This window comes from Rhinopithecus roxellana, chromosome 11 (assembly GCF_007565055.1).
Source record: "Rhinopithecus roxellana isolate Shanxi Qingling chromosome 11, ASM756505v1, whole genome shotgun sequence".
Classification (NCBI taxonomy): Eukaryota; Metazoa; Chordata; class Mammalia; order Primates; family Cercopithecidae; genus Rhinopithecus; species Rhinopithecus roxellana.
In genome coordinates, this window is record NC_044559.1 from 73,525,167 (window position 1) to 73,543,288 (window position 18,122).

Consider the following 18,122-nt stretch of genomic DNA (forward strand, 5'->3'; position numbering starts at 1 on the left):
CAAGGGTTACTCACTCAGACTTTCAGTTGTGCCCTTCTAAAGAGTGTCCTTTGATTGCATGTCAGACATCAGATGAGCAGGATAAGCCACCAGTTTGGCCCAGGCATAGAGTTTCAATTTCTATGTTTCCTCAAAGAGACTCAAAACCCAGAAAGCAGAGTTTTAATCTCTGGGTAGTTTGCTTCCAAATCTAGTTCACTGGATACTGAACAGTTCAGGAAGTAGATACTGGTTTACCATTCCCTCCATGGCCCAAATTCTATCTTGTCCCAATCCTCCTTACATACCTGTGGCTTCCTCTTCAGGGCCTGTATGTCTTAGAAATGTCTTCAGATTCTTAGCAAACTCTCCTTTTTGGGCCAGGAGAGCACTGTAGGATCCTTTCTCTATAATTGTGCCATTCCCCAGAAGTACTATCTCATCCACTTGAGGAAGAAAGTGCATGCTATGTGTAACCAGGAGTCGAGTCTATAAAAATAATATGAAGTTGTGTTAATTACCATATGTCCACCATCTTCCCTGTCTTACTTGCCAGACATGTCCTCCCCTCTCCCTCCCACCCCACCTTTGTATCTTCATCATGTTCAATGATTTCTCACCTTGCCTTTCAACAGGCCATTGGGGCCCAAGACCTTATTAAAAATATGCTTTCCTACATGAGCATCCACAGCAGACAGAGGGTCATCTAGAAGATAGATGTCTAAATTTTGGTAGGTAGCTCTGGCCAGGCTGATTCGCTGCTTCTGACCCCCACTGAGATTTATACCCTGAAGAAGAAAATAATTTATATTAAGCACTACTCCCTAGACCCACCTTCACAGAATCTAATAGGGAGGGGTAAAAGGAAGAAATTCATCCCAATAAGGTGTCAAGGGGTTAAAAATCTAACAAGTTCCTTTATACAAATAAAGAACTGATTCAAATAAATAACTTTAGGCCCAACAATTAAAGATATGGCCAACTTATCACTTTTTATCAGATAATTTACTTATTTAATGGTTTGGTTGCTTGTCACCCCATGAGAATGTAGAACAGAGGTTTTTTCTGTTTTGTTCATGGATGTAACCCCAGCACTTAAAACAGTACTTGGCATATAGTAGGCGCTCAATAAGTCTATGCTAATTAATGAACAAAATTACTCTAGAGCTGTATCTTCACTAATCTTCTAACATCTTGAGATTTTTTGTTCCCAAAGATTGCTACATTTATTTCTAGTACTGGGGAGGGAGGATGAAAATATCCTAAATAGGCAGGGTTTTTATTTAGAGATTTCAAAATAAATTATGCTAGATCTATATAATAAATATAATATAGTCATTAAAAATCTTTTTCTTTTTTTGAGATGGAGTCTTGCTCCATTGCCCAGGTTGGAGTGCAGTGGCACAATCTCAGCTCACTGCAACCTCTGCCTCCTTGGTTCAAGCAATTCTCCTGTCTCAGCCTCCCGACTAGCTGGGACTATAGGCGCCTGCTACCACGCAAGGCTAATTTTTGTATTTTTAGTAGAGATGGGGTTTCACCTTGTTGGTCAGGTTAGTCTCAAACTCCCGACCTCAGGTGATCCACCCACCTCGGCCTCCCAAAGTGCTGGGATTACAGGCGTGAGCCACTGCGCCCAGCCCTAAAAATCTATTTTTAGGAAGGGCCTTTAATAACATCAGAAGATAATTCACAGTAAACGTCTAAGTGTTCAAAGCAGATTAGTAGAATCTTCCTCTGGCCTTGCTGATACAGAAGTAGAATCAGGACGCCTAGACTCTGGTCCCACTTCTGCCCAACCTCCTGTGAGATCATCCTTGGGCCAGTCACTGTTAACTTCTTATGGCCTTTGCCTCATCATCCTTGATTTAAATTACGTAATTCCTGTATCTGCTTCCAAGCAGAAGGTTTTAAAATTCTGAGTTATTATGTGGAATATTGTGACCCCGTGTAGTTCTTCACCACCATCCTCACTTTTTCTCTTCAATATGCCTTCACCCTTGAAGATCCCTTGTTATCCCAAGTACCTTCTCTCCAATCTCAGCCAAATCTCCTCCAGGCAGCATTTCCAAGTCTGGGAGGAGAGCGCAGGCCTCCAGGACTTGCTGGTACCTTTTTTCATTCAACTCTGCTCCAAAAAGGATGTTGTCCTTTATGGTGCCATTCTGAATCCAGGACTGCTGTGGGATATAGGCAGTGGTGCCCTAGATGAAAAAGGATCAGACCATGTTACAGCCGCACCTCCAGAAATGCAGGGTTGAAGGACGAGGTGGCTGGAGAGGGGGAAGAAACACATGGAGCTTAAATTTGAAGAACTGTGCATCAGGATGACAGAGGATCTGGTATTTATTCATGTGCTTGTAGTTATTCCACTCTCAGGACTCAATATCCTCTTCACCATCAAAAGCCCCCCTTTTTTAGACTATGTTTTCCAGCCATGATCCTGAAAATTAGATGATAAATGTGTGTGTTGCTTCTAGAAGAGGGTTTTGGTCAAACCCAATTGAATTTACTAGGAGCAACAAAGGGCTAACACTGACAAGGGAATGGTATAGATCAGCGGTCCCCAACAGTTTTTGGCACCAGGGACCAGTTTTGTGGAAGACAATTTTTCCATGGATGGGGTGGTAGTGGGAGATGGTTTCGGGATGAAACTGTTCCACCTCAGATCATCAGGCAGTAGATGCAGCCTAGATTCCTGGCATGTGCAGTTCACAAAAGAGTTCGTGGTCCTATGAGAATTTAATGCTGCTGCTGATCTGACAGGAGGTGGAGCTCAGGTGGTAATGCTCGCTCACCGCTCACCTTCTCCTGTGTAGCCTGGTTCCCAACAGGCCATGGAACAGTACCAGTCTGAGGCCCAGGGGTTGGGGACCCCTGGCATAGATGACATCTTAGGAAGCAAGCTTATATCCAAAGAGAGATGGAGTCTGGGCACAGTGGCTCAAGCTTGTGATCCCAGCACTTTGGGAGGTCAAAGTGGGCGAATCACCTGAGGTCAGGAGTGACCAGCCTGGCCAACATGGTGAAACCCTATCTCTACTAAAAACACAAAAAGTAGCTGGATGTGGTGGCACGAGTCTGTAATCCCAGCTACTCGGGAAGCTGAAGCAGGAGAATCCCTTGAACCCAGGAGGCAGAGGCTGCAGTGAGCTGAGATTGGGCCACTGCACTCCAGCCTGGGATACAGAGTGAGGCTCCATCTCAAACAAACAAACAAAAAACAGAGATGGAGGCCGGGCGCGGTGGCTCATGCCTGTAATTCCAGCACTTTGGGAGACTGAGGCAGGTGGATCACAAGGTCAGGAGTTCAAGACCAGCCTGGCCAAGATGGTGAAACCCTGTCTCTACTAAGAATACAAAAATTAGCCAGGTGTGGTGACATGTGCCTGTAATCCCAGCTACTCAGGAGGCTGAGGCAGAGAATTGCTTGAACCTAGGAGGCAGAGGTTGCAGTGAGCCGAGATCACACCACTGCACTCCAGCCTGGGTGACAGACTGAGACTCTGTCTCAAAAAAAAAAAAAAAAAAAAAAAAAAGAACAACCAGAAATGGAGACCAACAAATGCCTGTGTTTGAGGAAGAACCCAGTTATGAGTTAGCAAGAAAAAAAGCTTCCCCAAAGGAGTTAGAAGACACTTAAATCTGTAGTCTGTTCTGTTATAGTGCATGTTTTTAAAATTGCAAATTAGTAGGCCAGGCGCGGTGGCTCAAGCCTGTAATCCCAGCACTTTGGGAGGCCAAGATGGGCGGATCATGAGGTCAGGAGATCGAGACCATCCTGGCTAACACGGTGAAACCCTGTCTCCACTAAAAAATACAAAAAACTAGCCGGGCGAGGTGGCGGGCGCCTGTAGTCCCAGCTACTCGGGAGGCTGAGGCAGGAGAATGGCGTAAACCCGGGAGACAGAGCTTGCAGTGAGCTGAGATCGCACCACTGCACTCCAGCCTGGGCGACAGAACGAGACTCCGTCTCAAAAAAAAAAAAAAAAAAATTGCAAATTAGTTCATTAGTGATTGCTGAATCAGGAAATGATGTCAGTATATTGTAGAAGAACAGCTGGTTCTTAAATTTTTTTTCCAAGCAGGTCAATATAAATCAATCGGAGGAAGCGTTCTCATACTTAAAAAGAAACTCTTAGCAATATATGAAGATCTTAAGAAAAAAAGCTGAAAATCTATAGATACGCCTCTCTTTGGTACAAGTAGTGGTAACAATTCAAAAATGGCTATAATTGTCCCTAAATTTAGCTTTCTGGAAAATTTCAGAGTACTGATGAAGATGCCATGAAAACATTTTCCTCTGTGTTAAAAAAATCATAATTAGCCAGGCGCAGTGGCTTACCCATATAATCCCAGCACTTTGGGAGGCTAAGGCAGGAGTTTGAGACCAGCCTGGACAACATGGCGAAACCGTGCCTCTACTAAAAGTACAAAAGTACAAAAATTAGCTGGGCATCATCAATGATAGACTGGATAAAGAAAATGTGGCACATATATACCATGGAACACTATGTAGCCATAAAAAGGAATGAGATCATGTCCTTTGTAGGGACATGGATGAAGCTAGAAGCATCATCCTCAGCAAACTAACACAGGAACAGAAAACCAAACACTGCGTGTTATTACTCATGAGTGGGAGTTGAACAGTGAACACACATGGATACAGGGAGGGGAACATCACACACCGGGGCCTATTGAGGGCTGAGGGGCGAGGGGAGGGAACCTAGATGACAGGTTAATAGGTGCAACAAACCACCATGGCACACGTATACCTATGTAACAAACCTACATGTTCTGCACATGTATCCTGGAACTTAAAGTAAAAAAATTTTTAAAAATAATAATAAAAAAAAAGTTAGTGGGGCATGGTGGCACATACCTGTAATCCCAGTTATTTGGGAGACTGAGGCAGGAGAATCACTTGAACCCAGGAGATGGAGGTTGCAGTGAGCTGAGATTGCACTATTGCACTCCAGCCTGACTGACACAGCGAGACTCTGTCCCAAAAAATGTATATATAATTGATGAAGACAACACCCTACACCAGATTTTTATTTTGGAAGCAAATGCCATCAAAGATTTAGCTCTCAAAAGAGGGAGAGAGAGGCCCAAGACTAACTGTAATGTTGGGTGCAAATGCCAGTGTTGATTTTACCAGATTACTCTTTTTATTGCTCTCGATGTTATTGCTATGGTTGGTATTGTTTTTGTTGGTAGTTTGATTACAAAGTTATATAAGATTTTAGTGATCTATTACAATTCTTTTCCCCTAGGTCCTGTTATTTTTATTGTACAGTTTTGCAGAATGTGTGATTTTTCAGAAACAAATACATAGATAAAGCAGAAATGCCTATACTTTTTTTTTTTTTTTTTTTTTGAGACAGAGTCTTTTTCTGTTGCTCAGGCTGGAGTGCAGTGGCATGATCTTGGCTCACTGCAGCCCTCCTGGGCTCAAGTAATTCTCATGCCTCAGCCTCCCAAGTAGCTGGGATTATAGGCGTATGCCACCATGCCCGGCTAATACTGTATTTTTAGTAGAGACGGGGTTTCACCATGTTGACCAGATTAGTCTCGAACTCCTGACCTCAGGTAATCCACCTGCCTCAGCCTCTCAAAGTGCTGGGATTACAGGCATGAGTCACCGCGCCTGGCCAGAAATGCCTATATTTTGAAGGAAGACATCTCTAATCAACAGTTTTCACACTGTAGTATGCATATGAGAATCACCTTTAGAGCTCCTTAAAAATGCAGATTCCCAAATCTTACCCCCAGCAACTGATTATATAAAGTTGAAATGGGACAGAAAATCACAGTCCACAAATCTACCAGATGTCTCCAAGGCCTCACCTACTAGCCCTCAGTGCCTTCTCCACAATGAGGCAAAAGCATGAAGGGAGTCAGAGGGAGACTCCCTGCTGACATTCGGGAGTCAGAGGCTTTTGCAATGGCATTCCCTCTCACCTTGATGGTGATGTGCCCGTGGACATTTTCCATTTCTCCCAGCATGGCTGATATCAAGGAGGATTTCCCAGAGCCGACAGACCCCATTATAGCCACAAGTTGGCCTGGCATAATGTCCAGGTTCACACTGAAAGAGAGGAATGTCTTTGAAGGAGATAGCAGGGGTTGGGTATTGAAGAGTAGTTCAAGTCACTTCTCTGAGTCTCCATGAAGTCTGGTATTAGGAGATTTCCCCTCAAGATTGGAAAATTTCCCTCGGATATACAAGACCCCAAAGTGCTTCTTTAATACTTTTTCTTTTTGTTTTTTCTTAGCTCTAAAGGCTAGAGAATGAGCCCCAATGAGCCCTAATTTATCCAACTCATCTGTAAGCTGCTTGTGCCAAATGTACATGATAAAATTCTCCTAGAACGAACATGGTTACCCATTGAACAAGACCCTGTTGGGGGCCTGGAGACCTGGCTTGGTTCAAGCCCCAACCCTGACACTGCTGGGCTATGTTATCTTGGAAGGTCACTTCCTTTGGACTAAGGACCCCTCCTTTCTTACTAATGGGATTGGACTAGATTAACATTTCCCAAATTTAGCTACTAAATGTGTCACCTGGAACATTTGCTGAAAGTAGATTCCCTGGCCTTCCTCCTGAATATTTGACTGTATCTGGCTGGGTAGGGGCCCACACTGGAATAGGTTCCTGGAAACTCTGTGTGCCAGTCCTGTTATTTGAGTTTCTAGAACAGTAGGAACATTAGGAACTTGTTCACAGTCTTTCTGAATCTGCCCATTGAGTTGAATGTCTTCCAGACCTATAACAGTAAGGTGGAAGCCCTGCCCAGTTTCCTCTCTGGAAAGGGAACCTGCTGGGTTAGGAGGGTTCAGAGCAGATGCTCCTGCCCCTAACTCATCCTGGGGCTAGCTCTGGAGTCCATGTTAAAGGCTATAGGAACAAGATAGAGGAGTGGGAAGTCGGGAGTATAGTATGGAGACAATAAGACGTGCTCAGTTGTCCGAGACCGTGCCACTGCACTCTAGCCTGGGCGACACAGCAAGACTCCGTCTCAAAAAAAAAAAAAAAAAAAAAAAAAGATGTGCTCAGTTGTGAAGAAAGAAAGATATGGCCTATTCAGGCCCCTGGTGTACTCTGTGTGCTGTGCTCAGTGGATGAATTGGGTGTGCTATTATACATGGTGCTTAAGAGACACACTACGTGCAGAAGATTCACACTAAGAAGCCAGATTCCAATGTTCCTGATTGCTATTCTTGGATGAATGAACTTATACTGAATTCAGGTTCTTGTGTTTATCTTCTACCATACCCAGAGACGCGGCCACCTGCCAACACTGCACTACCTCCATCCACAATCTGCACACACAAATGTCTTCATGGGATTACAGCTGGATATTCATGGTCCCATAGTAGGAAAGCAGGGTGGCAAATACAGTTATCGGGGAAGGGGCTGAGAACCTCTGCTTTCAGCTCATCTCTCCAGGGGTTTGTCCTGCACTGGTATCTAATTGAAGACACGCACATAGCTCATTTCCCCATTTATTCTATTACACGGAATTTTCTGAGAACAGGCCAGGCAGTGAGAATGCTAAAGAACATTAGGATGGAAAGAAGGCAACTCACTCTCGGATTGTGGCTTCCACACCACGTTCCCAGGTAAAGGAGGCCTCAGAAAACTGCACGGCTTTGTCTGTTGAGAAAAAGCCCTCTTTTAGTCAAATGTACATCCCCACATGACTGTCTGCCCTTTCTCAGCCCTCATGTGTCTCCGCTTTCTCCATCAGCACCCTGGATTGTTTCTGCTAAGTGCTGGCTCCTATGCTAACAGGAGGCAAATGAAATCTCCTAGAATGAGACCAGAAGTGGCCTGCATATGAAGTCCTTTTTTTTTTTTTGAGTCATGGTCTCACTTTGTCACCCAGACTGGAGTGCAGTGGTGCAATCTCGGCTGACTGCCACCTTGACTTTCCAGGCTCAAGAGATTCTCCTGCTTCAGCCTCCAGGTAGATGGGACTACAGGCATGCACCACCATGCCCCGCTAATTTTTGTATTTTTAGTAGAGACAGAGTTTCGTCATGTCACCCAGGCTAGTCTCCAACTCATGGACTCAAGCAATCTGCCCGGCTCAGCCTCCCAAAGGCCTGGGATTACAGGCCACTGCGTCCAGCCTAAAGTCCTTTTTTTTCGTTTTGTTTCATTTTGTTTTTTTGAGATGCAGTTTCACTCTTGTCACCCAGACTGAGTGCAATGGCGCAATCTCAGCTCACCGCAACCTCCACCTCCCAGGTTCAAGCGATTCTCCTGCCTCAGCCACCCGAGTAGCCAGGATTACAGGCATGTGCCACCACACTCAGCTAATTTTGTATTTTTAGTAGAGATGGGGTTTCTCCATGTTGGTCAGGCTGGTGTGTCAAACTCCTGACCTCAGGTGATCCACTCGCCTCGGCCTCCCAAAGTGCTGGGATTATAGGCGTGAGCCACCATGCCCAGCTAAAGTTCTTTTTGATTCAGAACTCTCAAGCCTACTGGAAGGCCAGATTCCTGACCTATGGATACTCTGGACTCAGAGTATACACTCAGACCCTCTGTTGCCCAGTCCCCTTGTATGAATTCCACCTCCATATATAAATCCTCCCCACCATGGATTCCAGTCCTACTGCCCACTCTGGCCATGGCTGGCCCCCAACCTTTAAACCTTCAGAATCTGAGTATTCTTTCACTCTAGGCTACCTTCCCAATCCCACACACTTGGCTCCATCCTGACTTCTGCTTTCTGGATCCTTTGCAGGATTCCCTGCTTATCCTCAGAAGAGCTGGCCCAGCTTTATTTAGCAATCTAGTTGAGCAATCTGCTCTAAGTGTAAACATAATTCAAGTAAGAACAGTATGTATCTTATGCAAGCATAGGCTTAAGACAAATCTCCAAGCTCTCTCTTTCAGTTTGCTGCTGCTAAGTTCTTGCATTATCAAAATTCTGGCACCAGCACTGCGAATAAGTTTGGGAAGCAACTTCCAAATTTATTTACCAAAATTGCAGTCATGTCGAATGGCAGATGTGTCCAAGTCATCCCCTCCCAAGTACTTCTCCAGCCGCTCTGTGGAAACACCGGCCTAGAGAAGGACACAAAGGATCTCAAGAATTAAAGTCAGTAACAAGCACAAGCAGAGAGATTTTGACTTTGTCATTAGCCCATGATTTTCTATTTGCCACAGCTGGCATCTCCTAAGCTCCACCAAACTCAGCCCTGGAAGCTATCCCACCATAGACAGATGGAAGTGGGTGCTCTATTTCAGTCCTTTAGCAAACTCATGGAGTTCAACTCCTCTGCTCTCTCCAGTTGTTGGCCCTAATTCCAGAAACTACCTCCTGCCTTCTAAGACAAAACTTAACTTCTATCTGGTTCTGGTAACTAGGCCTTCTCATCAGTCTGCTGCCTGTCTGGTGACCTTCCTCTGCAGCTCTGGTACTTGTCGCATATCAGTGACTATGCTCAGGTAGATGAGATTGGTATAATTATCCTCATTTTATAGTTAGATAAACTGGGGCTCAGAAAACTCATGATTTTTATTAAGGTCAAACCACTGGTCTCCAGAAATCAAACAGATCTCTCTCTCTTGAAAGTTTACCAGCAAAAGTTAGACATGGGATGTGATAGCCAGTCATTCTGGACTCCAAGGCTTTTAACCAGAGATAGGCAGTCATCAGCAAGAGTGCCGACCTACCTGGAGCATGGAGGAGATCATCATGGGAAGCATGCTCAGGGGAAAGCGCAGGATGTTGAAGAGAGTAATGGAGGTGAAGGCCTTTTGTGCATCCAAAATATTGTTGCTATCCACCAGGACGTAAACAGAAAATGTGACCACAGATACCTGGAAAGAGCAAGGTCATAAGCAATTTATTCCTAAAAGGGACAAAGCAGCATTGTGCTAGGTTTCAGGAGCACCGTATATCAGAGCTGAAGGCGCCTTAAAGATGATCCAGCCTCTTCATGTACAGATGAGAAAACTGAGCCCAGGAGAGGAGGAAATATCTTCCCCAAGGTCACAAGGTCAATTAATGAATTACTAGGACCAGAGTTCAGGTCTCCTGGATCCTATATCAGTGTTCCTTCCACTATAGACCTACACCACCTTCCAAAGAAGACAATAAAGCCTCCTAAGCCAATCATTCCTGATACCACATTCTTGCTGTGCATCCTAAAAAGTTGCTCTGGGCTGCCAGACCACTGTACAGTACATGAAGGTGAAACTACAGCTGGGGGTGTGGGACAAAGGAGGAAAAGCAGCATGGGGTGGTGAGAGGGACAAGTCCCCTGGATCTTGCGGTCAGGCCTAGAGGTGCCAGCTAGTCTATCAAAAGTGAACTTCCTCTTCAGGAAGCTGATGCAGGTCCAGGTGAACACCCAGGCGAATGCCCATGGACCCCTCTGCTACTCACCAGGACTGGAGTTAACAGGAAGATGAACATTACTACACACTGTAGTTGACTAAAGGCCAGCAGGTTCTTCAGCTCTTTCTTCCGGAGGTTTTGGACTTGGTCTCTGAATGAAGGTTCCCAGGCAAAATATTTCAGGATCTAATAAGTTGAAAAAAAAAATACAGCTCACGTGATTGTCCCCGAGAGGGCACCAGTGTATCTGATCCACCCATGTTTCAGGATATAGTCCCCAAAATGTGGGGAATAGAAATCCAGATTATAAAGTATGATTACAGAAAGGTAGCTTGTATTTGTTGACAACCTACTATGTACAAAGCATTTTAAATACATTATCTCAGTTTATAACAACCTTAGTATGACTAACTGTTCTAGTTTGCCTGGGACTAAAGGGCTGCCCAGGACACAGGCCTTCCAGTACTAAGACTTAAAAAGTTCTGAGCAAATCGAAGTGAGTTAGTCACCTTACATTTGTAGAGTTATTATCTTCATTTAAACGATAAGGAAACAAGCTGAGAGGGACAAGGGAACCTTCCCAAACTTTTGGCAAGTTAAACCACCCAGTGGTAGAGCTGAGATTCAAAACCAGCTCTCCTTTTAGTTTTGCCACATTAACAGAAGGACATATCAGAGCTCTGTGTGGAGAATTAACAAGGAGTTAAAAGGGGGCTCTGTTTTATTTTTAAGACATTTAGGATAATGTTAAGATGCATTAATTCAAAACAATATTCAGTTAAACGAAATCATTGGTCACCTCTGGAGGATGAAATGCATTATCATGAAAGCTGGTAAATGGAGGGAAAGAAGCAAGAATTTATTCTGCCTATTCCATACAAACTTCATTTTAGGGTAAACAACAAGTTGATGAAAGATAATTCTTCTTCATAAAATTCCAGCTAATCAATGTCAATGGAATAACAGAATTAAAAAATTTCACTCTTTTGCAATTCCTAATGAAATAACAGACCTAGGCCATGATCATAAAATTCTTACAATAGTGTTTTTCACCTTGGTGGCATATTAGAATCACCTAGGGAACTTAAAAAAATATACATGTTTGGGCCTCGCTCCCAAAGAGTCCAATTTAAATGGTTTGAAGTAGGCCCCCAGCCTCAGTGGGTTTTACAAACTTCAAATTTCTCAGGTGATTCTAATGTGCTGCCAGCATCACAAACTACCGCTCTAGTGAAAGACTAGCAGGAAACCTTGTAAAGGATGGATCAGGCTGACACTGCCTGGGCCCACTCACGTCATCATCGCTGCAGTTTGGAAGCACACAGCACCACTTGAAAGCAACCTGGTACTCCTACCCCCAAATGAAATCTAAATCAATCAAACCTTTAGATCTAACTATCAATTTACAGGAAATAAGACAAATAACCTAGTTTTTTTGGAATGACCAAGACAAACACACACACACACACACACACAGAGAGAGAGAGAGAGAGAGAGAAACTGTTGTAGATTAAAATCACTATCAATTAAATACCATACCATGCATGGACATTTTTTGGGTCCTTATTCAACCTAACCAACAGCAAAACAAACAAACAAAAGGCACATATGAGGCAAATGGAGAACTTTGATGGTATCAAAGACTGTTAATTTTTTTGTAGGTATGATAATGGTATTGTGTCTACATTTTAAAAATAAGTTAGAGATACATACACAGTATTTATGAATGAAAGGACAAGATTGCTGAGATTTGCTTTAAAATAATCAAGCAAGTGTGAAGGGAGTGGGTTTATAGATGAAACTAGTTAGGGCATGCTGATAATTCCCGGAGCTGGGTGAAAAGTTCGTAGGGGTTCATGATAGTCTCTATTTTTCTATATGTTTAAAAACTTCTACAGTAAAGTGTCAAAACAAAACAAGCTATTTAGGGTGAACAAATAGAAATAGAGGTTCAACAGAGGACCTGAGAGGGACAGGAGGACATGAAACAAAAGTCATGTGACACAACTGGCCGAGAAGCAGGAATCCATCACCTCTACCAGGGTTTGCGAAGGTCAAGAGAGCCGCTGCTTCTGTCCTTACCCACAGAGATCCACCTATGCTCAGATCCTCACCTTGATTCCACTAAGAATCTCATTCATGATCTTTAAACGTTTGTCTTTATTCTTCATATTTTTGACCTGCCAGGAAAAAAGCAAAAGAAAAACAATATACGCTTCCATGAGAGAGGGCTCAGGTTTGCTGCAGACCTCAGGCCTCACTGCTACTTTGTGACTGTCACTTAGTAAGAACTTGAGGTGCCCAGTGATGGGATTCACCACCCTCCACTCTCTTTGCCCACTCCATTCCTGCCACACCCATCTTCTTTCTGATCCTTGCTTGTGCCAAGCTTGTTTCTGCCCCATAGCCCTTGCCTGACTGTACCCAGTTCCCAGGCTGTTCTTCCCCTGCCCTTCCCAAGGCTTTCTCCTTTACAATCAGGCTTGTGTCATTCAGAGTTCAGCTTAAATGTCCACTCCCCAAGAGGTCTTCCCTGAGCTCATTGAAAATAGCCACCCATTCACTCACTATCTCATCACCCTGTTGAATTCTCTGTATAACACTTATCATGATCTAATATTTTTCTTCTTTGTGTATTGCCTGTCTCTCCACCATCCCACCAGGTAGAATGTAAGATCCATGAGAACAGGAGCCCTAACTCACTACTGTGTTCTCAGAGAAGTAAGATATGCAAGAAATATTTTCAAAACAATTATTTGTAACTTGAATGCAAAACAAATGAGTGAATAAATCATATACATTGTCAAGTCCACCCACCCAACCTGTGACTTCTGGCAGGACTGAGGACACTGTCCACACAGAACCCTCCCACCTGGTGGTAGTGGGGTGATTGCCAAGGCTCAGGCTGCAATTTGGATCACTCATGCGACTGTTCTCTGTGGTTGGTTTAGATTGCTATAACGGAGAAGCAGGGCCCCAAATCACTGTTACTAGGGCAGCCCAGCAGAGCAAGAGGGAAGAATTATGTGCAGCGTCTCTGGGGCAGCCCGTCCTTCTCCAGTCAGGCTCTTCCCTCTAACATGAATGCAGGGGAGTGTATATAAACCCTAAGAGTCATCAGAAGATGAAAAGGGAACTCAGAGAAAGCCAAGTACACTTGAGATGGTAGAAAGTCTTCCACCAGCTTTGACTTGCCCAAACTCCCATTAAGAATTAGAGTAGAGTAAGAAAAAGGGTTTACACTTTAAAGAAAGCATATATTCTTCTGGGTGACTCTTTCTTTACCTGAATGGTCCTACTCTTGGTGGACAGTATCGCATTAATTGGGATTACAAGCACCATCACCCCAACACCTGCTAAGACTGAGGGTCCCAACTCTCTCCATAGGAAGAAGATGGATAAGACAATCTGTAGAACACTTGACCACAGCAAGTGTATGAAGTTGGTCACATTCATGAGCTTCTGGGCATCCACAGACATCAGGTTCACTGTTTCTCCAACGGTGTACTCCTTCCTGGCCAAGTTGGATAGGGTCAATGCCTAAAGATAAAGATTGAAATTGGGACCCAATGACAAAGCCAGGGATACTAGGGAGTAGAAGAGGAAGCTCAGGAAGTGAGATTACAATGGAAGGATGTGCTCCATATGGACACAGCTTCTCCAAGGCACTGTGACTTCTTGCCTCCAAATCTTATACATGGTGTTCTCTCATTCTTGACCACTCTTTCTTCCTATTCCCACCTTCCTCCAACCCTACACATCCACACACTTCTTTGCCCAAAAAACTCCTATTTATCCTTTGGTGTCAGCCGAGATGTAACTTCTTGTGAGAAAACCACCCTGACTACAAAGTTGGGATTAGATACTCGTCCTGTGTACTCTCATAATATCCTGAGCTTACCTTTGTCATTACATTCATCACAATGAACCATAATTACCTTGTTTTTTTTCTGTTTCTCCACTAGATGTAAACTCTGTGAGGATGAGGGCATCTATCTATTTCACTACTATATTATGTGGCACATAGTAGAGAATCAAATACTGAAGGATAGAAGAAAAGGAGGGATACATGGATGGAAGGAGAGAGGGAGGAAAGGAAGGAGGGAACCAGTATGTATTGATTTTGACCTCAGAAGCTTTTGATATGGCAACGCTTTTTGGAGTCATACTCTTATGAAGAGGTTGCAATAATTCCCAAGAAGGACAGAGAATTTAGAATGAAGAGAAAAACTTCAGACTTCATACTTTGAAGTAAAATGACTTTTGTAGGCCTGGCACAGTGGCTCACACCTGTAATCCTGTAATCCTAGCACTTTGGGAGGATGAGGCAGACAGATCACCTGAGGTCAGGAGTTCAAGACCAGCCTGGCCAACACGGCGAAACCCCATCTCTATCAAAAATACAAAAATTAGCCAGGCATGGTGGCGGGCGCCTGTAATCCCAGCTGCTCGGGAGGCTAAGGCAGGAGAATTGCTGGAACCTGGGAAGCAGAGGTTGCAGCGAGCCGAGATTGTGCCATTGCACTCCAGACTGGGCAACAGAGCGAGACTCTGTCTCAAAAAATAAATAAAATAAAATAAAAGACTTTTGTATTGTCAGGATTTTTCAGGCACTGTCTAGATGCCTGGTCTTGTAGTATGGGCTTCCTGTTCTTATGTTAGAGAGGTCAGGAGGTTGATATCCACAAGTCTGTCACTTACAACAATGCCTTGCACAAATGTATCAGAGTACTGAAACCAACTTGCACTATGCCACCAAGGCACCATCTGGGGTAGGCTGCATCTTTCTAGAAGAAGGAGAGCCACCTTGTAATTCCCAGAAAGACAGTGTATGGGCTACAAGTGGCCCGCACTACTTCCATCTCCTCCTAGAAGCACTACTGCCATCTTAATCCACCAATACATTCTTTGGAACATATCAGGATTCTTGGCTGTGCAGTAAAAAGAGGAAAGTTTTCTAAAATGTTGGACCATCAAGGTTCTAGAGGAATCAGCCCACTGCTATGCCTTCCTTTTGGTATGCAAGAGGGAAAAACAAAAAACAACTAACAACATCTAATTGCCCTTCAAGGTAATCACTACACATTTCTATTTTCAGTAAATTTAGTCCCAGTACGTATCTCAAAATATTAAAAGCTATTTACGACAAACCCACAGCCAATATCATACTGAATGGGCAAAAACTGGAAGCATTCCCTTTTAAAACTGGCACAAGACAGGGATGCCCTCTCTCACCACTCCTATTCAACATAGTGTTGGAAGTTCTGGCCGGGGCAATCAGGCAGGAGAAAGAAGTAAAGGGTATTCGATTAGGAAAACAGGGAGTCAAATTGTCCCTGTTTGCAGATGACATGATTGTATATTTAGAAAACCCCATCGTCTCAGCCCAAAATGGCCTTAAGTTGATAAGCAACTTCAGCAAAGTCTCAGGATACAAAAATCAATATGCAAAAATCAGAAGCATTCCTATACACCAACAACAGACAAACAGAGAATCAAATCAAGAGTGAACTCCCATTCACAATTCCTTCAAAGAGAATAAAATATCCAGGAATCCAACTTACAAGGGATGTGAAGGACCTCTTCAAGGAGAACTACAAACCACTGCTCAATGAAATAAAAGAGGACACAAACAAATGGAAGAACATTCCATGCTCATGCATAGGAAGAATCAATATCATGAAAATGGCCATACTGCCCAAGGTAATTTATAGATTCAATGCCATCCCCATCAAGCTACCAATGACTTTCTTCACAGAATTGGAAAAAATTACTTTAAAGTTCATATGGAACCAAAACAGAGCCCACGTTGCCAAGACAATCCTAAGTCAAAAGAACAAAGCTGAAGGCATCATGCTACCTGACTTCAAACTATACTACAAGGCTACAGTAACCAAAACAGCATGGTAGTGGTACCAAAACAGAGATATAGATCAATGGAACAGAACAGAGCCCTCAGAAATAATACCACACATCTACAACCATCTGATCTTGGACAAACCTGACAAAAACAAGAACAAAAATTAATTCAAGATGGATTAAAGACTTAAATATTAGACCTAAAACCATAAAAATCCTAGAAGAAACCTAGGCAATACCATTCAGGACATAGGCATGGGCAAGGACTTCATGTCTAAAACACCAAAAGCAATGGCAACAAAAGCCAAAATTGACAAATGGGATCTAATCAAACTGAAGAGCTTCTGCACAGCAAAAGAAACCACCATCAGAGTGAACAGGCAACCTACAGAATGGGAGAAAATTTTTGCAATCTACCCATCTGACAAAGGGCTAATATCCAGAATCTACAAAGAACTTAAACAAATTTACAAGAAAAAAATCAAACAACCCCACCAAAAAGTGGGCAAAATATATGAACGGACACTTCTCAAAAGAAGACATTTATGCAGCCAACAGACACATGAAAAGATGCTCATTGTCACTGGCCATTAAATAAATGCAAATCAAAACCACAATGAGATACCATCTCATGCCAGTTAGAATGGCAATCATTAAAAAGTCAGGAAACAACAGGTGCTGGAGAGGATGTGGAGAAATAGGAACACTTTTACACTGTTGGTGGGACTGTAAACGAGTTCAACCATTGTGGAAGACAGTGTGGCGATTCCTCAAGAATCTAGAACTAGAAACACCATTTGACCCAGCCATCCCATTACTGGGTATATACCCAAAGGATTATAAATCATGCTGCTACAAAGACACATGCACACATATGTTTATTGAGGCACTATTCACAATAGCAAAGACTTGGAACCAACCCAAATGTCCATCAATGATAGACTGGATTAAGAAAATGTAGCACATATACACCATGGAATATTATGCAGCCATAAAAAAGGATGAGTTCATGTCCTTTGTAGGGACATGGATGAAGCTGGAAACCATCATTCTGAGCAAACTATTGCAAGAACAGAAAACTAAACACTGCATGTTCTCATTCACAGGTGGGAATTGAACAATGAGAACACTTGGATGCAGGATGGGGAACATCACACACCTGGGCCTGTCGTGGGATTGGGGAGAGGGGAGGGATAGCATTAGAAGATATACCTAATGTAAATGACGGGTTAATGGGTGCAGCACACCAACATGGCACATGTATACATATGTAACAAACCTGCACATGGTGCACATGTACCCTAGAAGTTAAAGTATAATAATTTTAAAAATTAATAAATAAATAAATTTAGTCCCAGTAGCCCTTGTTTGGGGACAACTCCTGGCTTTGTAATTGTAGCCATTGAAATTATCTAAGCCTTATTTTTCTCCATAAAATAGGGATAATGTATTTATTTCACAGGGCAATAGCCCTGTGAATTGATAGTAAATGTAAAAAATGTTCCATAAGTAGTGAAGCATTGTCTAAACATATAAATTAGTAATTTTTTTCCACTTTTCTAATAGTGATATTTATTTGAATAAAAGTATCATTGAGAGTTCTATTTTATAAATCTCTTTATTGATTTTAACAGTTGCAAAACCTGGAATATTAAGAATCAAAATAGTGTGAATGAATAATCACAATTATGAAAAAGTTGTAGAAGTGTACTTTACTAGCAATGGCTGAAATAGGCTGGTTAGTGACCTCATAACCTGTAAACCAGCAGAAACTCAGTATCTCCAGAAGGAATAAGGAGATTGTAAAAATCAACTGGAGGAAGACAAATTCCAGTAGGGGGGTATCTGGGAGTTCAAAGGACGTGGCCAGAATTCTGATCTAAAGACACTTGGATTATCTGCCACTGTCTCTCAACGAGCCAA

The 18,122-nt window shown here is 43.0% G+C and overlaps 1 protein-coding gene across 1 annotated transcript in view; it reads right to left on the minus strand.

Annotated features, from left to right (window-relative positions):
- ABCC2 (ATP binding cassette subfamily C member 2) overlaps positions 1 to 18,122 on the minus strand; it is a 60,693-nt gene that overhangs the window by 22,173 nt on the left and 20,398 nt on the right. Inside the window, exons 10-19 of the mRNA XM_010356079.2 lie at positions 13,626 to 13,880; positions 12,455 to 12,520; positions 10,389 to 10,526; positions 9,674 to 9,820; positions 8,977 to 9,061; positions 7,573 to 7,639; positions 5,944 to 6,070; positions 2,007 to 2,183; positions 600 to 767; positions 288 to 468 (exon numbers count right to left, since the gene is read on the minus strand). Coding sequence (XP_010354381.1) covers positions 288 to 468; positions 600 to 767; positions 2,007 to 2,183; positions 5,944 to 6,070; positions 7,573 to 7,639; positions 8,977 to 9,061; positions 9,674 to 9,820; positions 10,389 to 10,526; positions 12,455 to 12,520; positions 13,626 to 13,880 — 1,411 coding nt within the window. The remainder of the gene's footprint in view (positions 1 to 287; positions 469 to 599; positions 768 to 2,006; positions 2,184 to 5,943; positions 6,071 to 7,572; positions 7,640 to 8,976; positions 9,062 to 9,673; positions 9,821 to 10,388; positions 10,527 to 12,454; positions 12,521 to 13,625; positions 13,881 to 18,122) is intronic.